Below are 18351 nucleotides of genomic sequence, written 5' to 3' on the forward strand. Positions count from 1 at the left end.
CGAGTCTCGTACCGGCAGGGATTGTAGGTGGGGGGAGTGAATGTACAGCGTTCTCTCCCACCTTCAATACCACGACTGAGGTGCCCTTGAGCAAGGCACCGAACCCCCAACTGCTCCCCGGGCGCCGCAGCTTAAATGGCTGCCCACTGCTCCGTGTGTGTGTTCACGGTGTGTGTGTGTGTGTGTGTGTTCACTGCTGTGTGTGCGCACTTTGGATGGGTAAATGCAGAGCACTAATTCCAAGTATGGGTCACTTGGCCACGTCACTTTTTCACTTTAATTAGTTATCTTTACTTAGTTGTTATACTTACTAGGTTTTATTAAGTTACAGCTACTTTCAAGGCAAATAAAACAATTTACTTACTGTTTTGAGTGACACTTACTTAAAATATTCAAGTAGCCACAAAGGAACCAATGATATTAATAAAGCAGTGAGAGGCAGCAGTGCACTAATATGTTGCTAATGTGCAACATAACAACAGAAGAAGAAGAAAAGAAAAAGAGTCTTAATAGACTTTTCACTCATTTCCTCCATGTCTGCAGTTATCTTTCACTAGTTGCATTCACTCGTTTCCCAAAGTCATCTTAAATGTTGAATTTTCAATACAACTGAAATATTTGAGAGAACTTCACATAAGCTAACTTCATAAATTGATGTTGATTTTCCTAAAATGTGTTTTTTTTTTAACTCCCCATTATAGTGATTAGCTTTCCCTTTGGTTGGGCACTTGGAACTTTATGTTAATATGATTTTCTTCCTGTTAATGCAGTAATGCATCATGAAGTCAGAGTTATTTGATTTCAAGGGAAGAAAAGTAATAAATAGGTTGCTTTTAGAAAATGACCTATCTTCTAATTAAAGCATTAGTGTATTTTTTGTGCATTTATTAATGAACTATCTCATTTTTAATAATTAATTTGAAATGCTTTTAATTGGGTTTATATACTTCTTAAATAGCGTGGTAATATGCTGAAGTCACACACAAACTTATATATTCAGCACGTGAATCACAACAATGGTAACAATTCAATTTCATTTATTTTCATTAATTGTGACAATAACCATTTTATTTGCTCTTTTTGTTGTGCTACTACTGACACAAGACAGCAAATAAAATTGGCAAATAAAATCAACAACTGTAAAACAAAGCAACTGCATAATTTATTCATGCCGCAATGCACTCTGGGAGTCAGTGAGTAGCTATACTAAGTCATGAATAAACCTAAATGAAAGGATCAAGTACCCCCTACAGTTCTTTTTTAGTTACTAGAACTCTCGTGTAAGTAAACTATACTAACTAAGCATTTGTCAGTGCAACATACTATTCCTATTTCACTTTACTTGGGTTTTTTCAAGCCAATCGGTTTGCATGCTTTTTTTTTTTTAAGTAAGCCCAACTAATTAGATTTTACAGTGTGCTGATTTGATGCTCAAGAAACATTTCTTAGTATTGCCAATGTTGAAAATAGTTGTGCTGCTTAATATTTTTGTGGAAATCTTTTTTTTTTTTCAGAAAGTTGTTCAAAAGATCATCATTTATTTAAAACAAACATTTTGTAACATCATACATATCTTTACTGTCACTTTTGATCAATTTAATACATCCTTGCTGCATAAAAGTATTAATTGTAAAAAAAAAAAAAACACTTAATGACCCCAAACTTTTGAACAATTTTCGGAGCGCACACATAAAAATATTGTTTTGGGCCAGTGAATTTTAGGGCTAGTCATCTATATATATGCATTACATCCACTATCCACCCTGCTTTATAGATATCGGTCGAGCACTAAATTTAACAATCACACCACTGGATGCTGGATCCAGTCGAGCCACTGTTTCAGCAGCTTTCTGCTAAAACTCTTCTTAACTGAAGCTCTGTTTGAGTTTACGCCTCTGACCTTGAGCTTCAGGAAACTGACTGCGGTAATGCACATTATTAAAACCGTGAGTGTGTGCATGTCTTCAATGGACTGTCCTTGTCCTCTCAGCACCGCAAACATATTCTTTGATCTTTGACCGGAATGACTCTCACAATGCGGTGGAGAACCTCAGGAATACAATATAATGCACCGACTCGCTCTCAACCGCGCACAGATCCCACAGACGTGAGAAAACGCGCTCGCACGCACACACAATTTCACTCCCTCTCCCTCTCAGTCTCTCCGCAGTACTCAGGTTGCAATTATCCTCTTTGGCTGGAGTGTTTTGATGGTATAATTGCCATGGACACTGAGGAGAGAGGGATTGGTGAGTGAGAGATAGAATGAGGGATGGAGAGGGGGAGAGAGGGACATGGAGAGCTGACACTCTCAGCATGCTAATGCCCAAAACACACTCCCATCTCCCCCCGTTTTCCTTTTTGTCACTCTTCATCACACACACACACACACACACACACACACACACACACACACACACACAGGGGCGGTAACCTCTCTCCATTCCACATTCTCTCCAGGCAGCCAAAACAGTAAATACACAAGCCCGACGGGAGAGCGAGAAAGCGAGAGAAAACAACAGTAGGAGGGAAAAGAGAGGGATATTTTCCATCCACTGACAATAGATGATCCAGGCTCATCCTCTGCTCATCCCTCAGTTCTTTCTGCTATGTAATCCTTTTTGTCCTTTATATTCGTTCTTTCCCTTTAACCCCACTCCAGAAACAGAGCGAACGGCTGCCTTAAACACGATGAAAAAAAAGAGATGGTGATTCATCTGCGCTGATGTCTTGATCGAGTCTAGGCAAAACAGCGACATCTGGTGGTGGATAGAAGAAACTGCACTCAAACTCACTAAAGTCAACATGACACGAAAATTGAACTATTCCCGGTCCTACTGTGCACGATTCATCAGTTTGTCTTTCAAACGCCTTTATTCTTTTGTTTGACATCACCAAGGCCGTGCTGGCCATTGGTTAATATTTACCGATAATCAAAGCCATTTAGACATTGTTTTAAATCAGAGGTCTCAAACTCAATTCCTGGAGGGCCGCAGCTCTGCAGAGTTTAGCTCCAATTAGGGTTGGAGCTAAACTGTGCAGAGCCGTGGCCCTCCAGGAATTGAGTTTGAGACCAGTGTTTTAAATTAATATTCCAAATAAAAAAAAAACATTAAATGGATTGAAGTCATTATGTTAAAGGATCAGTTCATCCAAAAAAATAAATTTGCTGAAAATGTACTCATCCCCAGGCCATCCAAGATGTAGATGAGTTTGTTTGAACAGATTTGAGGAAATTTAGCATCACTTGTTCACCATTGAATCGTCAGCAGTGAATGGGTGCCGTCAGAATGAGAGTCCAAACGGCTGATTAAAAACCTCACAATAATCCACAAGTAATCCACACCACTCCAGTCCATCAATTTGCATAGTGTGAAGTGCATGTTTGTAAGAGTCTAATCCATCAAGACGTTTTTAATCTTTAAACTGGCCGAAATACCAGTCCATAATCCATGATAACGCTTTCTTCAGTGAAAAAGCCCATCGCCTGTTGTCCTCTTACTTCAAAATGCATATTTATTTAAAACTGGTTTTGCTTGTAAACAATGCTTGATCTGTGCAATATTTCTCTCCTGATTCAGAAAAGACAAATAATACGGATAGAAGACTTGTGTTTTAGCCAGAAGCAATAGTTTGAAGTAAAAAAAAAAAAAAAAAAGTCTGGATGATGGATTGTTTCTTACAAACATGCAGTTTTCATTGGAGTCATGTGGATTACTGTGATGTTTTTATCATCTGTTTGGACTCTCATTCTGACGGCACCCATTCACTGCAGAGGATCCATTGGTGAGCAAGCGATGCAATGCTGAATCCAAATCTCCAATTCTTTTCGACTAAAAAAAACAAACACATCTACATGCCCTGAAGGGGAGTACATTTTCAACTTGTATTGAACCTGGAACATCTCTTTAAGCTGCTGTTGTACGAGTTGCAGCTTGCTTGCCAATATCCCATGCAGCAATTTAATGCCAGCTAAAGCTAATGTAATAAATGCAACAGCAATAATAACCAATAACAACAGCCTCCCCAAAATGGACCACACTGTTTCAGGAGTGGAATAACCCCATTTACAATCAACTGCAAACTCTGGTATAGAACGCCCACCATCCAATTAATTCCCAATGGACGGAATCAAGTCCCTTCCTACATTTTGAATACACACTGAATCTCCTGTTCCACCCTGAATGTCGCATTACAGAAGTAAAATAGGTCAAAAATGTCATTTCATGTTGATAATAACAATTTATATATTAAATTACTTATTTACAAAACAGGCAGATTTCATTGAAAAGGCAATGTCTTCATTTAAACAACGGTCATTTACATAACAGCTCCATTTACACAACAGATCAACCGTTAGATTAAAAAAAAAAAAGATATTTCCAGTTCCTTAGGCTCAGAAAATGTATCAGATTATTAAGATAGTGTCAAAAGAGTAAAACTCTGTTGTGGTGGTCTTACGGTGCAGGGAGTATAATGCTGTTGGACATATCCTACAAGTGTAACTATTTGAGTAAGCGGGAAGGTAAGTGTGGGAGTTAAGTGTGTGTGTGTGTGTGTGTATGTTGACTGTGTGGGTGGCCGGCGAGTTGCACTTAAGTGAAACTGTGGTGGAATTGTTTCAATATGTGTGTGTGTGTGTTAGTCAAAACTCAGTTGATGAGAGAATGTATGTGCGAGTGTGCTTGGGTGTCCCAGGTTTGATGAAGCTTGAGTTAGTATGTATGTGTGTGTGTGTGTGTGTTTAAACTGTTTCTCTATGTATTGTGGTCGTGAGTGGGAGTCTGTATGGAGAGAAGTCTCTCCGCATGCTCTAGGATTTCAGCAATCTTCCTCTTCACTGCTTCTCTCCTCTTCAAATCTACATCTCCTAGCGAGAGAGAATGAGTAATAGAAAGAGAAGAGAAAAAGGGTAGAACAAAGGGATGTTGTGAGGTTTAGTTTCCTCCTACTATTTAAATATTTTGCATTGCATCCAAATAGAGCTCATTTCCTGCTTTGAGGAAACAAACATTGCATGTTAATGTCCTTGTGTTGAGAGATACTCTGCTCTTTCCTCTCAAATAATTTAATCATGCCAGGGTCATCCTGACCACAGCAAATTGGCATTTGGCGGATTTAGGATCTGTAATCTGCATATGGGGCCAGTTTTTCGTTTTTATTTAGATGGAAAACAAAATGAAAACAATTTTCATTGAAACAGCAATATTTTGGTCATGCAATTTATTAAAACATTGCGGTGTTATTAAATATTGGAGTTCTAACAAGCTACGACAGTGTACAGGATTCATGATTCTCTCTTAATACTATTTTCCAACACATCTGCCTGCAACCATTCAGGTGAGTGAGGGGTGTTTATTTTTTTAATAATAGGTAAAATGTCATCCAGTTGTAAATTAATATACACTACCATTCAAAAGTTCAAAAGTAATTTTAAACTGTAATAATTTTTCACAATATTACATTTTTTTTTTTTTTACCGTATTTTTGATCAAATCAATGCAGCGTTGATGAGCATAATGATTATAGAAGTCTTCTTTTTGAAAAACGCTAAAGAATCTTACCGACCACAAAATTTTGAAGGGTAGTGTACCTATTTTGCATTTTAAACCTAATTTTGTGCACATTGTAACTTTCAGTTCATTATTAACACTGGAAATGAAAAGTGAAGTCAAGCACATGCATTGTGGGATACTATATTCCCTACAGTGTGCTTTGTTGAATACACATTGATAAATGTAGTATTTAGTATCAGGGTATTCCATGCATACAGACACAGTTTTCACAGTGTGCACAGTATATACATGCTATACTGCAATTTGTTAGTCTATTATCAAGAACAGCATCCTTCTCTTACCTGGCACTCCTTTCATAAATATATCAACAGCCGTCCTATATCGTTGTACTGCTGCACTGTATTCGCCGTTCCTCTCTTTTTCCTGGGCGGCCTTCATCTCTTCATTGGCCTGGTACACGTAGCTCACATCTCCAGCAGACTCAGTCCCATCTGGAACGGTTAGAGGAACGGACAGGAGTTCAGCGTGGCTGGGTGATCCATACAGTTGATCTGAAAGATTGGGTGATAAGAAAATCAGAAAACCAATTATATGTAGAAATGATGAGTTAAACTGACTCATTTGACTTTATTTTAGGCTTCTTTACCTTCTTTGGCACATGGGTCAAAAATAGCGAGGTCTGTTTCTGAAAGGAGAGGCGGGGCTTTGTATGAATGTTCGTCCAATCCCGAGTCAAACAGTGAATCAAACTCCTCTGATTGGTCGACTGGAGAACCCGGAATTTCAAGCGAGGCATCTGGAAGATGAAAAACAGGAATAGAACAATCAGCTATGATGGAAATCAAATAAGACATTACAGGATTGATAACTGTAACAAACTAACGGGTTGTAGTGTCGGTAGCAGCAGCAGAGCATTGGTCTGTGCCGTTATTCTGATGTGTTGTGATGTCAGTCTCTCTCTCTTTTTCTGTCAGTCCTTGTATTTCCGTTTCGGTGTGTGTTTCTTGTGTGGGGCTGCTTTCCGTGTCACTGAGAGCCTCAACTGCCAACTCAGGTTGGGTTAGATCTGTCAGTCTGTGGTTGGACTCCAGCTCCTGAGCGTGGATAGGAGCCTCTCTCCCCGTCTCCTCTTCAGCCAGCAGCTCAGTGTTTCTCTCAGGCAGGGGAATAAGAGGAGGCGGAAGAGACGTAGAAATGGCAGCTGTCTCCATTGGTCTTTTCACTTCTGCTCCCTAAGACAAGAGAAATAAAACCAAAAAGATGAGCAGAAAATAAACATTCAGTCATTTATTCACCCTCATGTTGTTCCAAACCGGTATGACAATGGACAATGAGAAGCCAACAACAAGACACAAAATCAGAAGACTATAGGACACAGGTCGAATATGGACAACTTATATACATGTATACCATTATATATCATATAATATATGATACAATATTTTATATATAATACAGAACTAATATAGAAATTTCTGTAACACTGTAAAAGTCTTTACTGTCACTTTAAATAAATTACAGCATCCTTCCTGAATGAAAATATTTATTTATTTTAAGAAAAAATAGAATCATACGGATCCCAAACTTTTAAATGGTAGTGTACAGATTTGATAGGAAAAAGTAAAATAGAATACATGATACAGTATAAATATATTTTCCAGAAGATTGGTCTGGTCTCTTATTGGTCTTATGTCTTACCCTGAAGAAGTCTTTGAGTTGAGGGCTGTTGTACAGAGCAGGAATATTTGTAGTGAAGAGCAGCATGGCCTCCGCTGCGTTCCTCCTCTCTTCAATCACAGCCTCATCAAAACGCCCTGTGAGAGAGACAGGAAGGCAGGACAGAGAATAGAGAGTGCGGTGGATGATATTAGAGAAATATAAACAAACAGACATACAGCATCAAGTCATAAAAAGTGAAATAAAACAAAGAAACAAACAGGTGAACTGGGTAATTTCTCTTTTGTTTACACATCATGTCTAGCAATTCCATTGACCTTACCGAAAACCTGTGCTCGTGGAAAAGAGGGAAACTCTTCTAGTCGTCTGAACAGGTTCCTATGAGTGTACGCCAGCTCTCCATGTAATTTCTTCAGCTCTGAGTACCTCTTCCACACCACAACCTGCCAATCAAACCAACAATGAGCCCAATGCAACTCTGATCCAACATGCACATGTACAAATACAAAAGGATGCTCATACCTCTTTAACATTCTCCGGCTGTGTCTTTGATACAAACTACAGAGAAAGATACAGATCAATTAAACCACACAACACCAAAGGGAGAGGATTTGAAAGGGCTGATTGGAAGCATTAATGAGGAACAGGGAGACTGGTGCATGAGACACTGAAGTCAGGTGACCTCGTCCCAGATTCCTAACTGCAAACCAGATAAACAATGCCTTGTACTAGTAGTTATTAACCAACCTCTACGAGGATCAGTTAATCTGATTTATGCCTTTTGTATTTATGAAGCACATTTTATCAAAGTGTGCAAAGCAGTTTACACGTAAATCATCTTGGTTATTTATTGGAATATTAATAAATTAGATACCGGGAATTGACACAATAGTCCATTCAATCAATACCTATACAGTATCTACAGTATTATTCCTCTCTGTGATAAGGAGATGAAACGTAAATATGATGATACAATAACGTTATATTATTGTGCTACTAACCCTTGCTGTTACTTTATATTCCGTGTGTCCTTTCTCGTGTGTGCGTGGATCTGTCACAGTGAAGAAGCGGTAATATTCCTCTGTTTTGGCCTTTCGAGACATCACTGTCACATAAATATGTTTAAATTTACATTAATGTAAATAAGGGGACAGAATCAAGTGCGGTGACTGGTACTGTGTTGGACTATTGACAGTTTGGAGCAGTTACTTCCTGCTTTGAGAGGAGCGCATGCGCAGACTGATAACAGCGCTACTTTACAGTCCCTTCAAAATAAAAGTCATGATAGGTCAAAAGAGGATTTTTGTTTCTTCGTTGAATGTGCTACTAAATGAGAGAGTTTGACCCAGTTGAGCATCAACAGCATGCAAAGAAGAGAAGTGAGAAGCACATCCATGTGGGCGCCTATGTTTAGGGTATATTTGTATGGGTGTGTTCATAGAATGTTCAGAAAGGCCTGAAATCAAGTCTTACAACATCTTTCTGCTTTGAGAGAATAAAAGAAATCTGTGAAAACTAAATCTATAAAAGTGCAATATATTAATATATCAAGTTAAATCAAACCATTGTGAGTCTGCCATTTAGTGACATTCTTCTATATGAAATGCTAATCCACGCACACAGTGTCTCTTCATTTTTCCCCACATCAAATAAGATTTGATAATAATTTACAAATTACACAAATTTTTATTTCATATTTATATATTTATTTATATATAAAAAAGAGTTGTCTGCACCTTCCATATAGGCTATAGAATATATAATGTAGGCCTACCTCAAATTGCAGGTCAGAATATATCAAAAATGTTATTAAAAATAAAGCACAAACAATAAGATAGATAGATAGATAGATAGATAGATAGATAGATAGATAGATAGATAGATGGATAGATAGATTGTCTGAGTAATTGCCCTCTGAGATCTCAAAGTCTTAGTTCATGTGGGTTCAATAAGGGGTGTGATTTAGACTATAATGTCACCCAGCTGCGAACATGTCCGATATCAGCCACACACGAGTATCAACTTTGATCGGCTAGACAGGATCTCTCTGTATATGCAATGCAGTCAAGCAAATCACCAGAGATGAAGGATGGTGTGAAATAATGACTAAGCAGACCAATTAACATTTGAGTCGCTTCACATCATTAATTCCACAGTCTAACGAGGACGTCATAGTGAGAACAAGACACAGAAATGCACGGCTCTCCAAATCACAAGTGACACCACACGCCTTACCAGAGCATAATAGCACCATCACCCTGTAATAATTAACATCCTAGCAGTTCATTAGTACCTCGCCACTGAAGTTAATAACATTTCACCTGTCAAACAGGAGTATATTTAAGTTCCAGATAATGCATTTTTCCATGGTATATTATTGCAAATGACAGAACTGATAAGGCTTCTGATGCAAAAGTAACACCTCGGTGTGACCTTATCAAACATCTTTCCTACTGGGTCTGGGAGTCCCTCCTCACGCACAAACGTCTCTTCACACTTCACCCCTGCTCCTCTACACCCACACACCAACACCACCACCTCCACTGTCCTTCGTGGTTATGTTTTGACCAATAAGTGCTCTCTAATCGACCCCAGGATCCCACCTTTGGTGCCTATAAAAGCCTATAATCCTTAAACCCTCTAAAAGGCAGTGTTTTACAGTGTTGAAAGGATGTTCTCTCCGTTACAGGTGTTTGTGGGGACTCTGTCCATGTCTCTGCTGCTTTGCAGCGTCAGTTCGGCACCAAGAGAAGACCTGCAGCTCCAGCTGCTCCTATCAGAAGTGGATCCCAAGGAGAATGAGGTAAGACAAACTTTTCTACAGAATTTTTTTTTAACTTCAAAATTCCGTATTTGATTCAATGTGTTACTTGCCATTTCTTTGTAGTTATTTGTGAAAGTTACTAGCAATTTTCACTTTGAGTGTGTTTCTACATAATTTTTCAGTGTGCAATGAAAAAATGAATGTACACTGTAAAAAAGGTTATTGGAGTATGTTTTACAAGAAATTACTATTTTAGTTTTTCTACCTCAAAAGTTCTTGTATATTTCGGTGTTACTTGCGGTTTCTTTTTGAGTGAAAATTGTTTCAAAGCTTTTTTTTTTGGATTTTGCAACAATTTTCTAAGAAATGGCTAGTAAATTTGGAAAAACTTTACAGTAAAATTAAAATGAACTAACATTAAGATTAATAAATACTGTAACAAATGTATTGCTAATTTTTAATGTTAGATAATGAAAGGAATTTGTTGTAAAGTGTTGCTGTAAATTTCAACTGTTAGCTCAATTCCACTAAATCATTTTAACAGATGCAACTTGGATATTGAAAATAAGATTAAGATCAATAAATACTTTAGAAGTATTCTTCACGTAGTGAAGTGTCTAATGAAGTCTAATGAAACCTTCATGTCAAATTTTTTAGAATTTACTGGCAATTTTGGAGTGAAAATTTTAAAATCCTTTCAAAAAGGCTTTGAAACTATTTTCACTCAGAATTTGCTATTAAATAATAATTACAAAGAAACAGCAAGTAGCAAATTGAATTAAACATAAAATTCTTAAGTAGAAAGACTGAAATAGTATAACAAATAACCTTTATTTACAACTTTTTAAAAAATCATTTTACAGTGCACAGTTTTGAAGGTAATATCTGTGTGGATATGGAGAAAATAATAATATGCATATCTAAAAACTACAGCAAGTTCAAATTAGAATGTTTTCTTTTTGACAACTAAAGGTTTCTGAATCATCTTCTTTTCTCTCAACGAGAACGCAAAGCAGGCTGCAGGAATTTCTACTGGAAGACCTTCACCTCTTGTTAGTCAACCTGCAAGACCCTTACAAACACTGTTATACTTGTGTAGCCATCAAAATAACTTGATTAGAGGATTTCTGGTCCTGTGCATATAGCATGGATTGTAATAATCTATACGTTCTTCAGCTTCTTCTCTTTCTTATACCACCTGCATTAACCAAGATTGTTCCTTAAAAATCACCAGCACACACAGTAATACTATTCCAGTATAAAGAGAGATTAACTCTGACTTTTATGCAGTGTATGCTATAAAATGTTTGTATTATGGGTACTATCAGGATTGATGGCCAGAGATTATATGATTAACATTTAAAATCTTGATATAGAGGTTTTTGTGTTGACCTTGCAACAGTGTCATTGGATTGCTAGTCCTCTGTAATAAAGTGTGATCAGGCAAAGTGTGTTTATGTGTGATTGGCTCTATGGGATGTAAGATAAACAGCAAGAACACACTAAAAACTTTTTTGTCAGTTTTTGTTTTCTTTCACATTCATCAAATCATAAATTGGAACAACGGTCAGTACAAACTAGATGTCAATAGACATTTGCAGTAAAAACAGCTGGATTTATAAAGCTGATCTTTTTCTCCCCCTAAACTCAACATCAGGAAAATAAAATGCAAACTCCTCCAAACGTGCCGAAATAAACTGGCAGCTTAAAAAGTAAATCAGCCATTGAAACAGACTGTGCAGTACCAGGGCACTTTATCAATTAGCAATCATCTGCAATGACAGGTTTAGAAAAAGTTTTTTGGCAGCAAATTGACCAGATGGACACTATGCTGGAATAATCTTACAAAATATTCCAGGCAAATCAATAAATAAAGCATGCAACCATCTGAACCACTTTATGCTTTTAGTTTCTAGATAATTGTAACCATTTGTCAGCGCAAAAACTAGCACTTAATTATGTTGCTTCAAACAATCAACACCTTTTTATATAATGGCATTAAGCAATGGATGCTTGCTGCTACACATCATTCAAATAACAGACAATTAAAAATGCATTTTGACATAAAATAAAACAAATACAGAAAATATGATGTAATAGAATAAAGCCAACCAGTAACAATCTCTGCACAAGTGTCAGATGTGTAACAATCTGAAAGTCATTTCTCTAGTACGTACTTTACCTCCTTGTAACCTTCATACTTGACCATTTACTGTGTTAGACATTAATCGATGTATATTTAGTGACAAAATCGCGACTAAGTTTCTTGATGTGATGAGAAATGTTCTATTTCTAATAAGAAGCCACGATTTGTAATTCATCTAACCTACTAGATTCCGTTCCTTAACTGCTCTCTATTTCTTTCACTATTCAAACTCCTTGAAAATAATCCACCCTGCTGCCAAACCCAAACCGCTGAATGTAGCAAAAAACTGCAGCTGCTCAGCTTTAAAATGAAATCAACCACTTTGATCCAACACACACCTGTCAAAAGATTTCCTTCATTGAAGCGGTCATTAAACAAACTGAGCCTTTATTCCTATCTGACAACACTTCTCTTGTAACAGTTTCTGAAATCAGCGTAAACCTAGAGCTAAAGACTGCACGGAAAACAGAACAAAACAGCTGCCTGTGTTAAACTTTTCCAACCTTTTTACCAGAATTATCATTAGTATCATGACGAATGTAATGATATTAAACGAATATCGAGTCAGTAAACGAAATACAGTAATAACATCCTTCAACAATCATGATTTCAAGTATTAAAATAATGAGCACTGGATATCCACTGACATCAGGTTTTTGTTTTTGAGAGGATAAAAGAAAAGAGATGATCTGAATGGGGACAATATGAAGTGACCCCAACTGCCAGCAGAATTGGGGCATTATTTGAGGAAACTGTGACATGTTACTATATTTCCATTAAAGGTTAATATTTTAGTGTTGTAAAAGTGACTGCTTCAAGGTAGAAATGCACCCTGTTCACGAGGCTCACATTTCGCATAAACACACATACGCTGAGGATTATACACAAACACCATCATATTTCATTCACCACCTGTTTTTCTATATTCTTGAGGAAACAGCTTTCCAGTGGAACTACTCTAAACACTAGAACTATTTTTTTTCTCCTCGGCTCTATGCTACCCTGAGAGGGACGTCTTCGTATTATTTGTGCGAACGACATGCAAAGTCAAGGATGGAAGTAATGCCAGGCGGTGGATGTTTAGATAGTGGTACATTCTGAAGAATAACTATGAAGAAGAGAAGGGACACAGAGTGATGGGATGGGGGCATTAGCAGTCAGTGGAGATTTTGGCAGAAAGATCTTGGATGCGACGGGCACTGCAGCTCTTGCAGAGAATGTGTCCGTCTAGGGGATAGCAGCCTCTTCCCTCGCCCTCTGAAGAGAGGAGTAGACCACAATCCTGCAACACAAACCGTTTTTCTTTAGCACTCATTTAGACCATTTCACTTATTATTTTCCATTTACCTTATTTCATATTCAATATTCAAAATGTAATTTTAAAATGTAAATCTCATAGTATTATTCAATTACAAATGCAGTGTAAATGCATTCATGTCACCTCTGAGCTGCATTTAACATTGTGCAAATACCGTATTGGCCCAAATATAAGACGACCCTGATTATAAGACGACCCCCCTTTTCCCAGATGTACCTTTTGGAAAAAGGCTTTTTAAAAACCAAATCTTGTTTTTTTCTCAGTAAAACACATTTTGTCTTCAATTATTTTCATATTGCATATTTTTCCTATTTTAATTTTTGTTTTGAAAGTATGGTAAAAACTGGTAAAATGTACCAACAATCACATTTAAAAAATATACAACGACCGCGTTTTTTCAGATGTATTTCCAAGAAAAAAACATCGTCTTATATTCGGGTCAATACAGTACATCTAAATAAGATGCAGCTTTTTTGTCAACTCTTCGTTGATGCTTTAATTAAGGCAATACAATACAGACAAAAGTAAAACCATTGTTTTTAATTGACCAGGCACTGGTAAATTAAATTATTTTAGACTATTTTGCTTCCATAACTTGAATTCTTTCAGAATGGTGGAAAGAAAACTTACACTTTATCTATTTGCGTCTGTAGATTTCGATTGCAATACATATCTTTTCTCAAATAATTTTTTTTTACAGACCGCTGGCTGAATGTCTGATGCATATGGCACACAAAAGTGGAGACACTTCAGGAGTTTCGAAGTCGTCATCGGATTGGTTGAATTATACAGGATTTCCGGGGGGCGTGTTTAACGTTCTTTACGTTCCGCCTGGAAACAAAGATGCCGTGACGCCAAACCCCCTCACGACAGAAAAAAGCCATCGTGTTTACAACTGTGACGACGAGCGCTTATCAGGATCAACTAAACGTTGGATATTCAAAAGTATGTGAAATATTTAAAGTTTGCGGCATAGAATCTTTAAAATAAGTTGGAGAGTTTTACACACAGGTCTGTTATTGTGGCAACATTTCCACGCCCCGAAACGTGACGCTGAACGAAACGAACTGTCATTGGTTGTTTGACATGTCGGTCAAACGGCCTCATGGGCGGGCCTTGGCCAATGAAAGCTGCCATGGATTCCAGACCTATGCGAGATTAATATATAATTTGCATGCTAGATTTTATGCCTAAAAACATTGCAAAAATGTATATTTTTCTAGCTGTTGACAGTTTTTTTTTACTGATTTATGGAGTGATAAAATAAGATTCTTCAAAATCTCCTTTGTCAAAAAAAAAAAAACACGAATTTTAAACCTGGTTCTATCCAATGTTCAGATTTCTATTCTGGACGTTTATGCAAATTAGTGCATATTTAATAAGTCAATGCCTCATATTTAAACATTACATTTTTAGAAAACTGGTACGGTAATATTATCTATAATTACCATATTCACCTGTAGTGTTTTTCCTTCATTGATTAACTGTAAGAATTTGACATAAGGGTGGGGCATAGATTTAATAAGTTTTTTTTATTTTTTATTAACCTAATTATAATAATATCAGCTTTTCTGGCAGTATTGCAGACCCTTAAAGGGGGTTATTTCACCAAAAAATTCAAATTAGCCGGAACGCCTTCCGCGTATGACAGATACCGGAAGTGAGAGAAAAGCGTTTATTACATTTGAAATAAGGATATTTTTCTTATGAAAACGCATGGATTCGCTACAGGAGGCCTTTATTCACCCCCCGGAGCCGTGTGAGGCACATTTTATTATGGATGCGCGCACTTTATTTAACGACTTGTGGACAGTTGAACAGAAATACCCGCTGACTGCAATGATAGAGCTTGGAGGGGCCAGGACAAATTTTAATATAACTCTGATATGATTCGTCTGAAAGAAGAAAGCCATATACACCTAGGATGCTTTGAGGGTGAGTAAAACACAGACTAATTTTCATTTTTGGGTGAACTAACCCTTTAAATGCAGCTGTAATTTTACATGCATGTTTAAAATAAACCATTCTCAAATATGTGAGATTGCATTACATAAATGATTAAACATGAAGTGGAAGTCAGAAAATTCTTACCTCACAGACGTAGCATTTAACATGGAAACTGCGATCCAGTGCAACGATCCTCACCGTCTCTTCCTGCCCAGGCTCTGGCATTATGGGCTGGCCACATAAAGAGCAGCGGGGGGCAAACTTCCTGTTCACAGAAGCAGCAAACAAGGTTTTAATAATAAATTCCATGTAGTAACTGTTTAGACATTTGGTGGAGCTTTCTGTTTATCAACAGAAACAGACTTCAAACCACACAGAAACAGAAAAAAAGGAAGTTGTTGAGTACCTGTGAAAGTCCTCAATACAGTGGATCTGAGATGTGGCATCCACAGTAAAAGGCACTCCATCCAGGCAACAGCCACAAACCACACATGTGAAACAGCGAGGGTGGTAAGCCTTTCCCATCGCCCTCAGGATCCGGTCTAGGATGGGCTCAGAGCATTTCGAACAGCACTCAAGTGTGCTCTGGGAGCATAGGGGAAGAACAAACGTTAAGAGTCTGAATGTAGAAAGAAAAATATCGAAATAAGAGGCAGAAACCAAGAGAAGTCGACAGATAAACAGATAAACTCACAATGTAGCAGCTCTCGCAGTAGCTCTTCCTGTCTAGTGCATAGAAGGGCTGGCCTCTCAGGCGCGCATGACAGGTGATACAGGTGAAACACTCCACGTGAAACACCTGCTCCATGGCAATACAGCCACTGCCGTCTCCCAAAACATTATCCCCACACCGAGCACATCGACCTGAGGGAGAAAGATGGAGAGAGAGAAATCCATGACCCTTATTGAAACACATGTATAATGTAAAAGCAAAAGTACAACACTGAGGATGTAAAATGTTGGAGCATACCAAAATATTCCTCAGTAGGGGGATGATTCATATCATACACCAACTTCTTGGTGAGTCGATCCAACTCTTCCTCTGGATGTGGTGCTGCCCCCTGCTGGCAGAACATGGAAAAACATTGCTAAGTATGCTGGACATATAAAACATTTTTTGTTGATCACTTGTACATATTGTATCTTTTTTATACAGATGTATTCTTCATACAGTCTCATACTTTTTGTGGAGTTAAACAAAATCATATTACCTCTCAGACATGTTCACAACCCTTGAGAAATCAAAGTGCAGTTAATCGTGTTGCATGTACACTTATAGTGTTCTTCAAATCTTAAAAGTCTATTATCAAAAAATGTATTTGCATATATTAAGACTGTTTCTTGACACTTAAGTACACAAAAAAAATGACTAATAATGTAAACTTGTGTGTAAACATGTTTCACTTTAAGGTACATTTATTTTGATGTGTTGACTAACATACTAAAAAGTACATGTAAGATACTTGTAACTGTAGTGTGTTATTCAATATTACATTTAAAGTAAATATTTTAAATGCCTATATTTAATTACATACAAATTTCAACAGAAATTACATTACAGTATATTTTAAATGCTTGTCACTTAAACCATATTTCAAAAACAAAAAAGTAATCATGCAATTACATATAAAATTAATTATATTCTTCTGTCCTACTTAAGCACTCTAAAAAGTTTTGTTAATTGCATTTAATGTAAATGTAAACTATAATACATTTTATTTAATTGCACTGAAGGACAATTAATATTATATATTTCTTAAAATGTATTATTTTGAACTTCCATAATCATCAAGCCACAATATCTAAAAGAAACAGCACATTTTCCTGAATCAAAACTATTTTATTTATTTGTTATCAAGTTGGCAAATAAAGGACTATTCACCTACAATAAATAAAAGCATAAATATAAAAACTTTTTTTCGCTTTTTTTTTTTTTTTTATCTTTATCAGGGTTTTTTTTTGTAAACAACACTCAATAGAAATTCTGTGTTCATTTTCATGACAGAAAGTTTCCGTCTCTGCTACAACTTGACAAACCTGCATCATCCTCACCAAATAATAAGTCTTACCTTGTTAGATTGATATGCTGACACTTGATCTTGACTCTTCTTCACTGGTTGTCCCTGGCCGGCTCTCCCTCCTGGCATATTACCTGATCCCCCCTTATAAGCAGCAGGATCTCCATGAGGTTCTTGTACAGGAGGAGGTGGCGGTGGGTACCAGCCCTGTCCCTGTGGCTCATAATGTGGTCGTTCTTGCTGAGGGGGGCAAGAGGCATGCTGGCGGGGTGGTGGAGGGGTGTAAGCTTGCTCTGCCTGCCGTCCGCTCTGAGAATAGGTGACGGGCTGAGCTGTTTTCACCTGTACGGAGAAGCGTGGGCCGGTTGGGGTGGAGGCGGTGGTGTAGGAGGCAGGCACTGGTTGGGGGTAAGGTTTGTGGATGGAAGAGGCAGCGGAGGAGTAAACATAGTCTGGCTGAGGTGTAGAGGTGTAAGGTGGGGCGGGGTGGTACTGGTTTTGGAGTGGAGCCTGATAGCCCATTGAGGGCCTGCTTGATGGTGGAGCCCCCATCTGGTTGGGAGGGTTATAGCGATCGATTGGGAGGTGCTTGCTGTAAGGCACATTGTCATACAACTGTTGAAGAAATTAGAAAGATTTTTTTTTGCATACAAAAATTTATTTAAAGGGGTCATATGATGCTTTTTAAAAGATCATTATTTTGTGTATTTGGTGTAACAGAATATGTTGACATGCTTTAATGTTAAAAAAACACATTATTTTTCAAATACTGTACATTATTGTAGGTCCTCTATGCCCCGCCTCTCTCAAACACGTCGTTTTCAACAAAGCCCCTTCCTTTGACAAGCGCAGTCTGCTCTGATTGGCCAGCTGACCCAGTGCATTGTGATTGGCCGAACACCGCAAGCACTCGTCGGAAATGTAACACCCCTTACCATAATCGCGAGCTTCATCTTTCAAAATAA

The 18351-nt window shown here is 37.6% G+C and overlaps 2 protein-coding genes across 8 annotated transcripts in view; both read right to left on the bottom strand.

Annotated features, from left to right (window-relative positions):
• Nucleotides 1-156: 156 nt before the first annotated feature.
• LOC107683532 (sorting nexin-15-like) lies at nt 157-8421 on the bottom strand. Of its 2 annotated transcripts, XM_016479594.1 has the most exons (9): nt 8195-8421; nt 7716-7751; nt 7516-7636; nt 7215-7330; nt 6400-6748; nt 6163-6312; nt 5858-6067; nt 4727-4870; nt 157-188 (listed from the first exon to the last, which is right to left on the bottom strand). In XM_016479594.1, exons 1-8 carry the CDS (start codon nt 8294-8296, stop codon nt 4758-4760), a joined length of 1197 nt encoding a protein of 398 aa, XP_016335080.1. In that variant the 5' UTR covers nt 8297-8421; the 3' UTR covers nt 157-188; nt 4727-4757. The 2 variants fall into 2 exon arrangements, with proteins under 2 accessions (XP_016335080.1, XP_016335079.1); XM_016479593.1 differs by lacking the exon at nt 157-188 and having other exon boundaries at nt 4569-4870.
• A 2440-nt stretch (nt 8422-10861) lies between these two features.
• The window catches only part of LOC107683533 (thyroid receptor-interacting protein 6-like), a 14352-nt gene continuing 6862 nt past the window's right edge, over nt 10862-18351 (bottom strand). For 5 of the 6 annotated variants that reach the window (XM_016479600.1, XM_016479597.1, XM_016479601.1 and 2 more), the window contains 6 exons: nt 17438-18001; nt 16339-16432; nt 16063-16232; nt 15775-15953; nt 15513-15633; nt 10862-13385 (listed from right to left, as the gene is read on the bottom strand). In XM_016479600.1, the coding sequence (XP_016335086.1) occupies nt 13254-13385; nt 15513-15633; nt 15775-15953; nt 16063-16232; nt 16339-16432; nt 17438-18001 (1260 nt within the window). In that variant the 3' untranslated portion in view covers nt 10862-13253. The remainder of the gene's footprint in view (nt 13386-15512; nt 15634-15774; nt 15954-16062; nt 16233-16338; nt 16433-17437; nt 18002-18351) is intronic. The other variant, XM_016479599.1, reaches the window with a different exon arrangement.

Source organism: Sinocyclocheilus anshuiensis, unplaced genomic scaffold (assembly GCF_001515605.1).
Source record: "Sinocyclocheilus anshuiensis isolate Anshui unplaced genomic scaffold, SAMN03320099.WGS_v1.1 scaffold874, whole genome shotgun sequence".
Classification (NCBI taxonomy): Eukaryota; Metazoa; Chordata; class Actinopteri; order Cypriniformes; family Cyprinidae; genus Sinocyclocheilus; species Sinocyclocheilus anshuiensis.